General features: G+C 43.6%; 1 protein-coding gene across 7 annotated transcripts in view; it reads right to left on the bottom strand.

Moving 5' to 3' along the window:
• LOC142579570 (uncharacterized) overlaps positions 1 to 14,113 on the bottom strand; it is a 303,963-nt gene that overhangs the window by 92,785 nt on the left and 197,065 nt on the right. For 6 of the 7 annotated variants that reach the window (XM_075689924.1, XM_075689954.1, XM_075689963.1 and 3 more), the window contains exons 22-23: positions 11,713 to 11,953; positions 369 to 695 (exon numbers count right to left, since the gene is read on the bottom strand). In XM_075689924.1, coding sequence (XP_075546039.1) covers positions 369 to 695; positions 11,713 to 11,953 — 568 coding nt within the window. The remainder of the gene's footprint in view (positions 1 to 368; positions 696 to 11,712; positions 11,954 to 14,113) is intronic. The other variant, XM_075689971.1, reaches the window with a different exon arrangement.

Genomic DNA, 14,113 nt, shown 5'->3' with positions numbered 1-14,113 from the left:
GATTTTCTATGGTGGATCTGGGAAACGTACGGCGGTAGCTTAGTGGCTATGGCATCGTACTTCTAATCTCGAGGTAGCAGGTTCAATTCCCGGCCGTGGCAAAGGCAAAAAAACTTGTGTACTTATGTTTACCTGCTCATTAAAGAAACCCAAGAGGTCAAAATTAATGCGAAGTTCCCCGCTATGGCATGCCTCATAATCATATCATGGTTTTGCATGTGAAACCCAAGAATTTAATTTTACAAAATTTTGCAAAAAAAAAAAAAAAAAGGCAGGTGCTGGGGCTAAATATTGAACCCAGAACTTTTCTAAGCAGCTCCATAGCTTACATAGTGATATGTAATATGAGATGATTATACAACACCGACCTTTTGCGACACTTGAAGTATCTGCCTTCCTCTCATTGACAGCTCCAGACTGCAGTGCAGATGCCTGCGAAAGAGGCACGAAAGACGGCCCCATAGATGGCTTGACAGCCACAAAACCAGGCTTGGATGCAGATGGGTCACCAAACTTGAAGCCAGTTGATGCTGCTGATGCTGTCACACTGGGCTTGAGAAAGGTAGGAGCCTGGGCCAGAGCACCGGAGCTGACAGGTGTGGTGCTAGTAGGCCCAAAAGAGAATGCTGAAGCAAGTGTTGTTGCACCTGATGAACCTTGCCCGGCAAGCTTAAACTTGAATTCAGGCTGCGTGACTGTTAAAAGAACATTTACAACAAAAAATTTAGAAACAAATAACAGGATACTAAGTGTCAAAAAAAAAAAAAAAACAAAGGAAAAAGGAAAGAAAAATAAAACGCACACATTCCAGCAGTAATTATGTGGCATGGTGTGGTCTTGGTGTGGTAGTGGCTACATCTCATTATGTCAGTGATGGCATTTCATGTTAACACAGTGAACTTTTTATATTATGCTACTTCACAGGTACTGACATGAGAGAGGATTCCACTTCCCTATTTCTAGGACAGTGCAGTATTGGACAATGACGACATGCCTTGGGTGGCATGACCCTGAAGAAGTGTGACTGCTCATATATAAGAGCCACGAAAGGTCGTCATGGCTGGGGACAGATTATCTTGCATCCCTCTTGCTGCGGTGTGAAGTAAAACAAAAACACGCAGACTTTTGGTTTGTGTGTTTTATTATTTCCCTAAACTTTAATTCGTCTACTGAAGCAACAGATTAGACAAATAAAAGATGTTGCCTTGAATATTTCTCTAAGTTAAGTGCCACTATGAGTGGCGTCACAGCACAGACATGTGCGTAGGCGCACTTGCGTATGTACGTCGCCTCCCCGGCTGGGAGCCTGCCGCCAATGAGGAGAAGGGCAAACGCTGTTTGGTTTGAAATTTATGCTCTTTCCACAGCGCATAGCATCAGTACGTAGCAGACACGATCGTTACTACACATTGTGTGCACTGCTCTTGTCAGCTCAATATGGCCAGACCTGGTGAAGGGCCCTTCAAGGATACTCTGGATAAGTTTGAGCACCCTAAACACATTCGCTTCCGCAGCCGGCAATCAGCCTGCTGCGACGGCAAAGGCCAATGTCAGAGCGACAGGCAATTCGCCAGCTGCTCAAAGAACAGCTGTTCCTGGCTATTTTTCATAGATGGCAGCACATTGAAGGCTATTTTCTAGTTGTCTTGGGTTTCGCACACTAGATGGACATATTTTTCTACCCTTTCAGCAGGTGTTGTTTGTAAAATGATGGAAAGTTTCCTGCATGCCACACTTTACTCTGTTGTTTTAGCCGTTGCAACCAGAGTACCAGATTCAAAAAGAAAAAAAAAAAAGTGCACAGGCTTCAGAGTGGGCTCTTTTCTTTTTTTTCCAGCACATGCCACCGAAAACTGTGAAGTAGATGTATTCAATGCTGTGCTTGGTTTTCAAGGGCCAAGTTCAAAAATATAAGAGTTGTTCTTAGTGCAAGAAATGCAAAAGTGCACTATACATTCCTGCATGTTTTTAAGCTTTTTTCTTGTCACTTTAACTTTACCTGACAACAAAGCCTTTTGTGAACAGAATAAATTAGATCTGCAAATCTTGTTGCACATTTTAGGGCAATTTTCTTACAACACCGAACATGCTCAATGAAGCAGGAAGATGTGCCGCAGAACACCAGGTGCGGCAGAGCACCAAATGAACGGAAGCAAAGGGGTTAAATGCTACAGTGAAGTGAGAGTGCTGCAGTATGCTCTATTTTTACTTTTGTCCAAGGCACTGTATACAGTGCTTTACACACAGCAAATGATGACAGCGTTCATGGTTTCCAAACAGTGCAAAATTTGTCGATAGTTGATACTGTTGACAGCTCCACATTTAGCACAATAAAAGGTGCTGCAGCAGTAGTTGCAAATATGGTTTAACCTTGTTATAACGTAGTCACATCTGACAAAAAAATAGGTTCGTCATATCTAATATTCGTTATAAACATATATTTGTTCCACTGCAATAGTGGTGAGACAGTTTCTTATTTACTTTGTTATATCTGATGACTTGTTATACAGTGGAATCTCGTTAATTCAAACTCGGGTCTTTTTGAACTGATGCTGTGGTCCTGTCAAAATTATGCGCGTTTCGATGTGTGAAAATGCTGGTAATTCGAACACGTAAGCCACTGCGACAGTTCATTCAGATTTCGAACATACCGCACCTCTGACCGTGCTCTCACCCGCATGCCAACTCCCGTGGCGGCGCTTCCGACCCAACAGTGCGGCTGCTCGCTGGCTGCTGCTCCTGCCTCCTGTTACAAATACTGTACTTTGGTGCATGTAATGCACGCCAAAAATTTAAAAGAATTTAACAGTAAATTCCGGGCGTGGATCATACGCGAATTTTGCCTTGAGGTATGGCTTCACAACAGCCTTCAAGCCACACTTCCGGAACTCAACACTCATGTGTCACCTAATGCAGTGCTGCACCTAAGTCCTTTGTTCAACACGCTTCCTTTAATTCGAACTCCATTAATTTCAAACAAATTCTCAAGCCCCTTCGAGTCTGAATTATTGAGATTCGACTGTATATGTGTTCAATATAACTAGTTCAACTGTACTCATATGCCTCATGTGCCCCGCCTGTAGAGGCACTACTGTAGGCTTCCATGCAGCCGCTTTCAGGAGCACTTTCAGGTACGCAGGCACAGCTGCCCACCTGTTGCTACCAAAATAGCTCATATTCAGGACGTGATTTTCTGACCGTGAAGAATGTAGTCAAATATTTTGTAGTGCAGTATAAAGTGTTTCTCTCTCTCTCTCTCTGTGGGAATGGGCCCACATATAACTTTTAAGCTGTTTAGAATGATACAAATTATGAACACAAAAATGAGTTCTTTTGATGGCAGCAGCCAACACATGCATACAGTCATGGCTCATGAGACTTTGCTACCAAGTACTGCTCATTATATACTTCCCTATCTTAAGTGTCAAGTAAATGCATCAATTTAAAGCTAAGGAATTTTCGCTCATGTGCCCTGAAATGAAAGCTTGTTTTGCAAGATACTGCATTTCATGAAGAAATATGTGCAGTTAAAAGTTACTGCAGGTTTTCATTGACTGATTAGCTATAAAAATATGAAAGTGAATCTATTAAAGGAAAAGAAAATGTATCAGTATCAGTGATATCAGCACTAATTTTAGTAATGCTTTACTGAACAAAAAGCGTAGTTTATCAATAACGATTTCATTATGACAATGCCAACTGTGTGTGGCTTAGTGCCCATTATTCCCTACCTGGTACTTCAGATCGCACACCTCCCATGCAATTTCTCTTTACGCCTCCCTCAGGGATTATCTCATTCACTCTCTCATCATGGCACTTTTCTTCAAACGGCATATGGTGAGCATGCCCACTGCCCCTTCCAATAATGGCAGCAGAATGCATTAGAATATTTAAAAACAAAGCAGGAAAAATGACTGTCTATTAGTGCATAAGCTATTCGATCTGTACCTTACATGTTGTAGATGCTTGTTGAGGCATTTAATATTTTAACAAAAATGAAATTTTTTTTGGAACCAAGATAAAATTTATTATGATAGAAAAGTTGGGATGTCTGCCTGTAACGAAAGTCTGACCAGCTGAAAAAAGATGCCTTTGTTCTTTGTTTAAATCTCAATTATTCTCGAAAATTAATATAAAAACAATTAATTAATCTATTAATTAATCAATTAATCTCAAAAATTAAAGTTGCTAGAATCAACAAGTACAGTCACAGATCAATTTTTTTCACCAAAAATGACCCAGTCAGAGAGATTTCAACAGTAAAATCAATTTCATTGTTTTAGAAGACCAGAAAAAAGAAGAAATTGATTACAGGCTGTTGCTCGGTTTTGTGCTTCGTTAATATAATATCTACTTGAAATTTCATGCTGGCCGAAGTTATGAGTGAGCTCTGCGTTCTTCCTCGTGCAGCTCGATGCGAGTCACAAGTAGTTGCGAAGTGGAGATACCCCACGGTCAACCTTCATTCTGTGGGATTTTCACTTTAGGCTATACTGTACAAAAGAAATTTTGAGCTTTTTAGACTTTGTGCCCCCATGTGAGCTTACGCTGCTTCATCCAGTAAGTGCACATACAAACTTAGTAGGTGCTCATGGTAGTTGCCAGCTGATTGCCGACGGACCCAAACTACACTTCACACATGGGGCCGTCAGTCCAGTCCATGTACCTGATCTCAAGCTTTATCTCCCATGTAGAGTGGTACAAACACATCAAGAGCAAGATTGCCACAAAAGCTTGCTGCTCGCCAACCCTCCAACTAGTAACCTAACCAGTGAGTAACCAGTCACTTGATCAAGCGTTGGTGACCAAACTGGTACTTTGGTTCCGAGTTGACGAAATTCTCTTCACAGCGGCCATACAATACTCAAAAATCTGAGGAATCGCCTTAACAATGAAAGTGAGAGCATTGATGACAGCCCGAATGGCGGCATCTTTGCAGCTGCCATGTTTGCATTACGCTCGAGGTTTTGTCAGCCGGGCGGTGGGAGGCCTCGACCTGGGTTCAGCGAGGGATCGCATGGTGATGGTACCTGGAAGTTTACCTGGAGACATTTGCAGACTGGCTCATTTGCCAACCCTTACAAGTATTCACTAGTATATCCGAGCTACTTCTCACCTAAATGCAAAAACTGCGATGCCCATAAGGCGGACCTGACACATATATTTAGCGACTGTCTTGGGCTAAATCAAGGGCGGAACTCCAACTTAATATCACTTTGGACTGGGTGGTAGCAGTGTCCAGCTTGGATCCCACAGTCCAGCTGCGGACCATCAACTGGGCTTTGGAGATTGCCAAAAGTCAAGGGCTTATGGCCACCTCACGCTGCCTGGCAGAAGAAAGAACCCAGTAACTCAAAGAAATCAAACATCTGATGAAAATAAAGTTTTTCCTCCTCCTTGCACTACATGCATGTGAGCCCATGTTCTTCACCAGTCCTGGAGGCGATAATTGTGCCGCTACAGGGCCCCCCTCCTAGTGCGAAGCACGATTGAAACACATGCAAAAGGTATGCGTATACAAAGCGTAGCGCCCGTTAAGAAGTCCAGTCCTGCATCGGGATGTCTGCAATGGAAACAGAGCGCACATAGGCACACATTGTCTTGTGCATTGAGGATGGTAGGTTCATGCAATCCGAGAGATATGTGCAGTTGAACCTCGTGATAACAAAATTGACGGGCACCATGAAAAAATTCGCTTTCATAAGAATTTTGTTGTTGTGAAATGAGACAGCAGATAGGTAATGCATCGCAGGACGAAACTTTACTGTCGAAATTCCATTACTTCACTTTGGCAAGCTTGCTGGAGGATATAGAACTGCATTTCTGGCAGTGGATTTCCTTCTTTTTGCTGCATTTTTCTCAGCAAGGTCCACATTACGCACAGCACTAGGTGTGCAAAAACAGTTATCACATGCCAGTAGGAACGCACGTGCCGGTTAAGATGGGCGATGAACAAATAAGATGGCAGCCATGAAGTGTTTCCAGCGCATACGGTTCCTTTCGGAGCTTGGTTGTTTTTGTAAACGAAAATTGCGGCGCCCATGCAAGTGTAATGTGGTGGTATTTTCCACAATTTTACAGCAAAGCAATCACATTTGAGCACATTTTGGAGCCTGCTAGCCTTGTACGAGTAAGTAATATGTTGTGGGGTTACGTTCCTGCAAATTTCATTGATGCGGGATTGTAGTACAGATACATTTCGTTGTCAGGAAGTACGAAATGCATCGAATCAATTCAATTAATTTTATCTCACCATACACATGGTCGGAGCTCTTGGGCAAAAAGCTGTGCGAAACAGCTTGACTGGGCCCAAGAGACCACATCAAGGTAGAGCAGTGCGACAATGTAGACATCACTAAAAAACTAAATTAAACGAAAAAATAAAGGCAGGCAGCTAATACAAAACACATAGTTAAATACGGTATCAGCAGCCAAGATCTCATCAGGTGTTCAGCATCCACACTTTGAAATTTGACACCTTGAAATAGACACTGTTTGAAAGTTCAACAAAGTTACACATACACTAATGTAGCTGACACATGAAACCATTTCATGCATAAGTAAAACTAAGAAAGGAAAGTAGTTCAACAAAAAGTAAGAACAATAAAAGAAATTACAACAGTGGAACAGTGCAGAGGTCATACAAAATGCACATCAAGATCAACAAACTTTTCAATACATAGATATTCAGGGCAGTGTTAAATGTTTTTGTCATTACGTGTTAAGAAATTGCTGCCTCAACTGGTTTAACATAGGCCTAGTATGAAATGTGTAGTTATTTAAAACTGAAGGGAGATCAAATCTTAGTGACTGATGCTTATAATTAATTCTAAAGCGAGGAACATACCAGTTATCAGTACTTCTTGTGGAAACAGTATGTTCATGGCGTTCTAGTGATGCGGTTGCGGTTAAGAAGTCATGAAAGAGGCTTTATGAAGAATAAAGTACACATAAAATTTGAAACTTGTACAAAGCTGTCACTGGAATGATATTATAGGTCACGAACAAGGGACTGGTGTGAGAGAGGTGTGGGCGATTTGCAATGTACCGGATTATTCTTTTTTTGCACTCTAAGGATTTTATCCTTGTTAGTTTTCGTTGCGGTGCACCAGACAAGATGGCATTACAGTCGAACCCACTTATAATGATACCGGTTTTAACAATATGTCAGTTATAACAATGAGAAGCTGCTGCAAATCTACTTTTGTATGTTTTCTATGGTGAAATAACCGGCTTACTACAATGCCCCAATGTCGCGGTATTGGTTATAACGATGAAGTCTGGCTGCTGGGTGTCTGAGCTGAAAGGTAGTGAAATGCAAAATCCTTGAAAAGAAAAAAGAAAAGGAAAAATTCTAGCTGCTGCATGATGGGCCGCTGCTCCAACAGCCGCCGCGAGCTCATTTTCCAGCCATCTCAACGCGGCTCTCTCCCGTCGCCATTCCACCCTTCAGAACATGAATGGGCTGTGCCTATAGCTCTACGCCGCCCCTCCCTCTGAAACACAAATGGACCGCACCACCTGTGCCACAAGCAGATTAGGCAGATTGCTCGCATGTTGCTCGCTGGCTCCTCATTCAGTGCAGTTCTGTGAACAGCTTAATTGCTCGCATTCGTTTTTGTTGGTTGTGTCGAAGCCGTTCCTGGCCACGTGGTTTCTCAACTTCGCTTGACTCGCTGCTTAAGCGGAAGATGGCTGATCTGCCCACTGATCATCGGCAATGCACGAAGTTGCCGGTGAAAAGAAAGCGCGCGGCTATAGATTTGGAAACTAAGTGCTTCTAACCAATGAGACGATCATCGCGAACGTGCTTGCATCGGATAGCGACAGCGATGATGGCAGTGATGACAAGGTAGGGCAGGCTGCCTCAATGTTATACTCACAGGCGGTCCGGCATGATTCAGTCCCTCCAGGGCTTAGTTTTCGCAAAGAACTTTCCCCTGCACTATGTGGAGCACTTCGATGCCTTGGAGAAGGATGTCGGCAAGCTTCGCGTAAAGCATGCATGGCTGATGGACATAGGCTTTTCTCGTGCAAGCCAGTGAGAAGTGTGTAGCGAGATGCTTGTGGCGATCTCTCTCAGCGTTTCTTCTGGATTTCTCAAGCTTACAGGCTGCCGCGGCAGCCTTCTCGCAATTTTTTAAAGGTCCCTTTTGGCGCCACCTAAGTGATGCTTCGGCGGTGCTCGCATATCGCTTGCCACCTGTGACACCTCTTTGCAGTTGTTATAGCAGTGCCATTCTTTAATTCCGGCAGCCGCGGCTTGTTACACACGATTGGAGTGCCCAGGAAACAGTTAAATGAATGAACACAATCAGCAGCCAGGCGGAAGAAGGTGGTGGGGAGGGGCACTGGCCTCCCCACCATTTTCTCTTTTCACATCAGCTCTGTCATCCCCCATTTTGATTTTTTGATGCAACCCGGTTATAACAATTATCAGTTATAACAATGGAATTTTCGTGGCACTTGAATATTGTTGTAAGTGGGTTTGACTGTAGTTTATATGGGAGGCAAACAATGCGTGATATAGGTTTAACTTTATTTGCGTTGGAAGAAATGTTCGGTAGCAAGAGACCGCCCCAATGACTGTAGAAACTTTTTTGCATATGTTTGCAACATGCAAGTCCCAGTTGAGGTTACTCTTAAATGTAACTCCAAGTATTTTATGTGATTCTACAATTTCAATATTCTGTTCTTCATAGGTTATGACATGATTTGAATGAAATGTTTTATTTTTTGCTCTGAAAACAAGTATTTTAGTTTTAGATGCACTAAGTTTCAGGCCATTTGAGTGCGTCCACGTGGGTAACTTCCCAAGAAAATCTTCACATTGCTTCCTTAATGTATCTGCATCTGGACCTGGCATAAGTAAGGAACAATCATCGGCATATATGATAAACTTCACTGGTCTGTCGGTGATTACGATATCATGCATAAAAACATTAAACAAAAGAGGGCCTAAGAGGCATCCTTGTGTTACTCCATTTTTCACCGGTAGAAAGCTCGATTGGCGCCTTCCCAAGTATACCATCTTGTGGTCCTATGGCCGTTCGCCGGGGATACGAAAACATTTCATTTTCACGAGAATTACATTGTTGCGGGTTTCGCAGCACCAGCAGAATAGGTTGTGAGCAAGGTGCAGCCGCACTGATGCTGTAGCGCGAAATCGCAACCTGCTACAGGTTCTCATAGAAGCCCGGGCCTGTAGAAGTCAAGAGCTCCAAAAGAAGACCGCCTGGCAGCTCGGGACTTGCGTGGAGGTAGCCCAAGTGTTGGTCCCTCACAATATATATGTAGAAGTGATGCTTGAGCTGAAGAAACCAGATGGCAGAGTTGCTCCTGCAAAACTTCGGTAGGCCATGCAGCCACGGAAGGTGTGAGCACAGAACACATCGGAAGGCTTGCCTGCTGCTGCTTGTGGTGAAATGTTGAATGCCGATAGCATCACGGTTGCGGTAGTCGCTGCAGGCATTGTGAAGGTTGTGCTTGTGGTGTCGCCGTGCCTGCGAGAGTGAAATGTGCGCCTAGTGAAGCCGGTGGGAGAGCCTCTGAATCGGCGACAGGCCGTAGGGTAGTGGAAAGCGCTTGTGTTTGGCCCAGTGAATTCCTTGGAAAGAGTCGTTGCGCAGCTGCCTTTGAAATAGGGAGAAGGCTCACGGACCGAGTAGAGGTTTGATGTTTGGGCTGGTGTGTGCCAACGATCGGCACGGATGGACGTAGGCGATGTGAGATGACAAGACCCGGAATGATGCGACGGTTCAAATGGCGAGAGCTGTAGAAGTCGGGTCCGGGAGGTGGCAGCTGGAGCCTAGAACGCAGCCGGAGGCTGCAATCTTGTTAATACAGAAGTGGCTATCCAGCTGGATGAACCAGACGTCCGGCATGTCGATGTATAATTCCTGGACACCCTATAACCGTGGGACCTCTGCTGGACTGCGCGAAGCCACGTCACTCTCGCCTTGGTAGCGTCAGTGCACTGACGCAGGCATGTCTGGGCTCGGTCGTCCGGTGTAACCAATCTGTGTGAGGTGGCATGAAGAGGTTTATAGAGTCCACGGTTTATCGAGTCCGGCCAGCCATGCTGCCGTGAGGTCTCGGGAGCGGCCAATACCGTGGCCACTCAGGCCGAGCGCGCCAGCGTGTTCCTTTTCTCACGCTACATGCACATGAGCCCATCTTCACCAGCTCAGGAGGTGATAGACACGCCGCCACTAGTCTAAAGAATGAAGCGACACATTGGCGGTGTCCGAAATTTTGGTCGTTGTTATACGCTGGTTCTACAGTGTAGGTGGCGTTGCCGCAGGTAAGTTAGAATAATCAAGCAGGTTTGAAAAATTGGGCATTCAACATATCGGTCAACAACAGCAAAATTAAGTGCAGCATAAAAGATCCCCTTTAAGATACCTTCCTACACTGTACAGAGTAACCACTCTGGGTCCAGATAGTTGCAATCATAGGCCTGCCACTCTGCTGCATGAAGGAAGTTCGTTAAAAGCCAACTATCAGTCGCTTTAATTTTAGACTCTCGTCTGGGCACATGCTACTTGCCACCCATAACAACACTGACCTAAATGTATGCAGCTTTCTTTTTCTTTTTTTCTACATATTGAATGAGAAATTGGCCCAATCATACTTTTTCTTTCACAAAGAAAGCACTGTGTAAAATGGAGAGGAGGGGAAGAGGCTAATGAGCTGCCACTCGCAATATTGCCAAGAGGCATCCATTAAATGGCAGGCATGGCTGCCATCTGATAGTAGAAGTCTTCACTTTACCTTTATGTACGCAGAAGTATACTCAACGTGGAAGGAATAGGAGCTGCATCCACCTACAGTCAAAACCACTTACAACAATACCAAATTTAATGTCACTATATTGGATACAACAATGAGCATTAAACGTTTGCATGCCTTTTATGGTAAAATAAACTGCTTACTACAATGTTTCAATGCCGCATTATTGGCTATAACAAATCTGGCCACTGGGTATCTGCACGAAAAAGAAAGAGGCAAAATATTTGAAAGGAAAAAAAAAGTGAGCCGCCACCTTAAGGCGTCCGTATACTGCATACGCTGCACAGCATGCCTCTCTCTCATCTCTCTTCCAGCCCTCCAAAACACAAGTTGACTGCACCGAACGTTGGAGGGGTGACAGGTGTGCAAATGGGAGTCGGGAAACAGGCATGTGAGGCTGGCGATGCAGTGACGGCGCACCTTGCCGCGTGCGCTGTATATGGGTAGGTGTCAGAGCTCGCATCTTTTTTTTCTCTTTCAAGAATTTTCCATTTTTTTTCCTTGCAGCACGCACCAAGAAGCCACATTTAATTGTTATAGACAATAATGCGGCATGGGAACATTGCAGAAGCGGTTTATTTTAACGTAGAACACACACAAAAGTTCACGGTGCCCTGCTTATTGTTACATCAGAGTATGGTTAAAAGTTAAAACCAGTAATGATATCAGTAGGTTCAACTATACTTCTTTCTGTCTAAAATGTTCTGATAGCTGACCCCTCCGTTCTCTTTATTTTTCATTTTTTCTTTGTGCAGCCCGTTTATAATTCAATTTTCTTCGCAATTGAATATTGGTATAAATGAATTTGACTGCACTCAACACTTTGTTTTGCAGGTATGACTGGTTTAAATGCGGAATGCAACATTTTGGCTAATACCCTTGGGCACTCCACTAAAAGCTTTGGAAGGAAGCCATTCTTACTAGGTGGCGTGAAAGGAGATGGTGAACCAGTCTCCTTGGCGGTGACAATCGCCTCTGAGCGGGTTGGAAGTGGCTTTGTCACCACATTCGTGACAGCTGCAGATGATATTTCTGGTGGTGCCATGGTCAGTGGGCTAATAGTGAGCTCACTAGGAAGCATGGTGGGAAGTGGTGCTGAGCCCGTGTGGTCTGGACCACTGTTGCTGCCTTGTACTGAAACCTCGATCACCTTTGTCAGAGGCTGAAAAAAAAAAATGTTAAAGAATAAGTTATCAATACGCACCCATCGTGGTAGTAGTTCATTCTGCACAGCTGGGGAAGAGGCCCAGAAAAGTGAGGCTGACCTGTCTTAAGCTCCCCTTACGCAGCAAATCCTACACAAAGAGCACAGTTTTAGTCCCAAACTACATTGTTCTTGTACGCGGCATGCCAGACACATCTTAATATCACCTTCCTCAAGGAAAAAATTGGCAGTTTTGCCCGAAGGTCACAGCTCTGACTGCAATAGCAAGATTTAGTGTTGTGCTAGAATTACTCGAATGGTGTTCTAATTATATGCAGGCCTAACTAACGCAGATGTGACATACGCCGGTGCACCAATATTTCTGGCACCGTTAAAAGCTTTAAGATTACGTATACGGCCTGCAATGACATCACAAAGGTGCCACTATACTGCCTGTAAAGAGCCGCAACAGTAAAATTACATAACTTCCAGGCTTGAGCACTGACACTGTTTTGCACTTTTAATATTTAATAGTCTTAGATGATTTAAGATAAAAGACATGCGCTGTGAATGTTATGTTTCATGATGTTTGTTTGTGGGCTGCCATGTTCAAAATTCTGAGGATTAATTTATTCAAAAACATAGGAACTGGTTTGAGCAACTTTGGTGGTTGAATAGTATAGCAATCTACCTGGCATTTATGGCATGTATAAACATATAGCATACACATGCCTAAATTTATGCGGAGCGCTATGACAATGCCGATGGTGACGACGAAAATTGCCTGTAGTGTCCATATAATTACTCTCGCAATAAAGTGAGCTATGAAAAATACCGCAGCATACAGAATAGCCAATAAATAGCGGCAACTTGTTCCAGGCATGTTAGCTCGCAGAAAGTCATACAAAAAACATTTTTCGAAGCCACTTTGTCTGCTGCAGGAGCTGTTGTCAAACTGACTACTGGGGCACCTGTACAACTTTCAATATTGCAAAGCTCGGAAGACCGAAAAAATTAGTACTCCTCACTACTTTGAGGCCCCAGGAGTGTGATAGAAGCTTCGCTACAGTGTCTAGCGACATGTCTGGTTCTTGTGCAGTGGCTTCAAGTTTTCACAATGACTGTATATGGTTATGATGGCTCAGCATTATCAGTGGTACTGCAGTGGTAGAAGCAAGCTGCTGCAGTGCTCAAAACTAACCACAAAACTTTATCATACTGGTACACTGCACCACAGTTTAAAGTATAATATTGCTATGCGGACACCTTACTGGGTTCAACATAATATTTAGCAGTCACACAATCATCGTGTGCTTCGTCCTTCTCTTCTGCTACTGTCTTCCTGCACACATATTTTCCTTCCTAGTGTAGTTCCTAGTTCAACTGTAATATGTCACTGATAAAAAGTTACCTCAATAAACTAAAAATGACACTTTCTTCGGGTAACAAACACTTAACTATAAAAACCTGTTTAAAGAAAGGAAAAAAAAAATTCTCACTAGTTAGTCTATTAAGTACAGACCTCCTGAGGATAGCCAAAAATATCTTGCCCAATAATTAAATAGGCCCTAGAACAGTTACTAGAGCCTAGATAACACTGTCATGGATGACTGAGCCAAATACTATTTCTGTACTTGCAGCAAATAGCTTTTCGAGACCCCCACCTAGACCCCCAACGAACCTGATCACGCTGATTGCATTTGTTATATCTGAATTTCATAGTAAGGGGACTTTCCATATAACTGACAAAAATAAAAAGTCTATTAAGAACAGAGTTTATTTCTTAAAGAATTATGTTATGTGCGTCTTCTTTTTGAAAGCACACCGTCTTCTAGCCTCCCTAGGGTGGTCATGTGCTCCTTTCCAAGGCCTTTGCTGCTAACAAACTGTTTCATCGACGCGATGTAACTAACCGCTGTTGAAATGCTCATGGCAACTGGTAGCAGGTCAGCATCCTCTACATTTTTGTTAGAGCATTCGCCTTTTGAGTAGTGCTCGCATTTCTTGTGCAATGGCTTCATCAGCGCATGGCTCTGCAATCTCAACGTCGTTGTCCACATCCACAAAGTCATTCCAAGCAACATCAGGTCTGGCCAGTTGCGTGTCAATGACCCATTACCACAGCTCCACTTGTGTTGGACCAAGAGGTAGTTCTACAACCTCGTCCGTTGTTCCTGG

This window comes from Dermacentor variabilis, chromosome 1, assembly GCF_050947875.1.
Source record: "Dermacentor variabilis isolate Ectoservices chromosome 1, ASM5094787v1, whole genome shotgun sequence".
In the NCBI taxonomy this organism is placed as follows: Eukaryota; Metazoa; Arthropoda; class Arachnida; order Ixodida; family Ixodidae; genus Dermacentor; species Dermacentor variabilis.
Note: the sequence above shows the minus strand (reverse complement) of the source record. Positions and strands in the feature narration are given on the sequence as shown.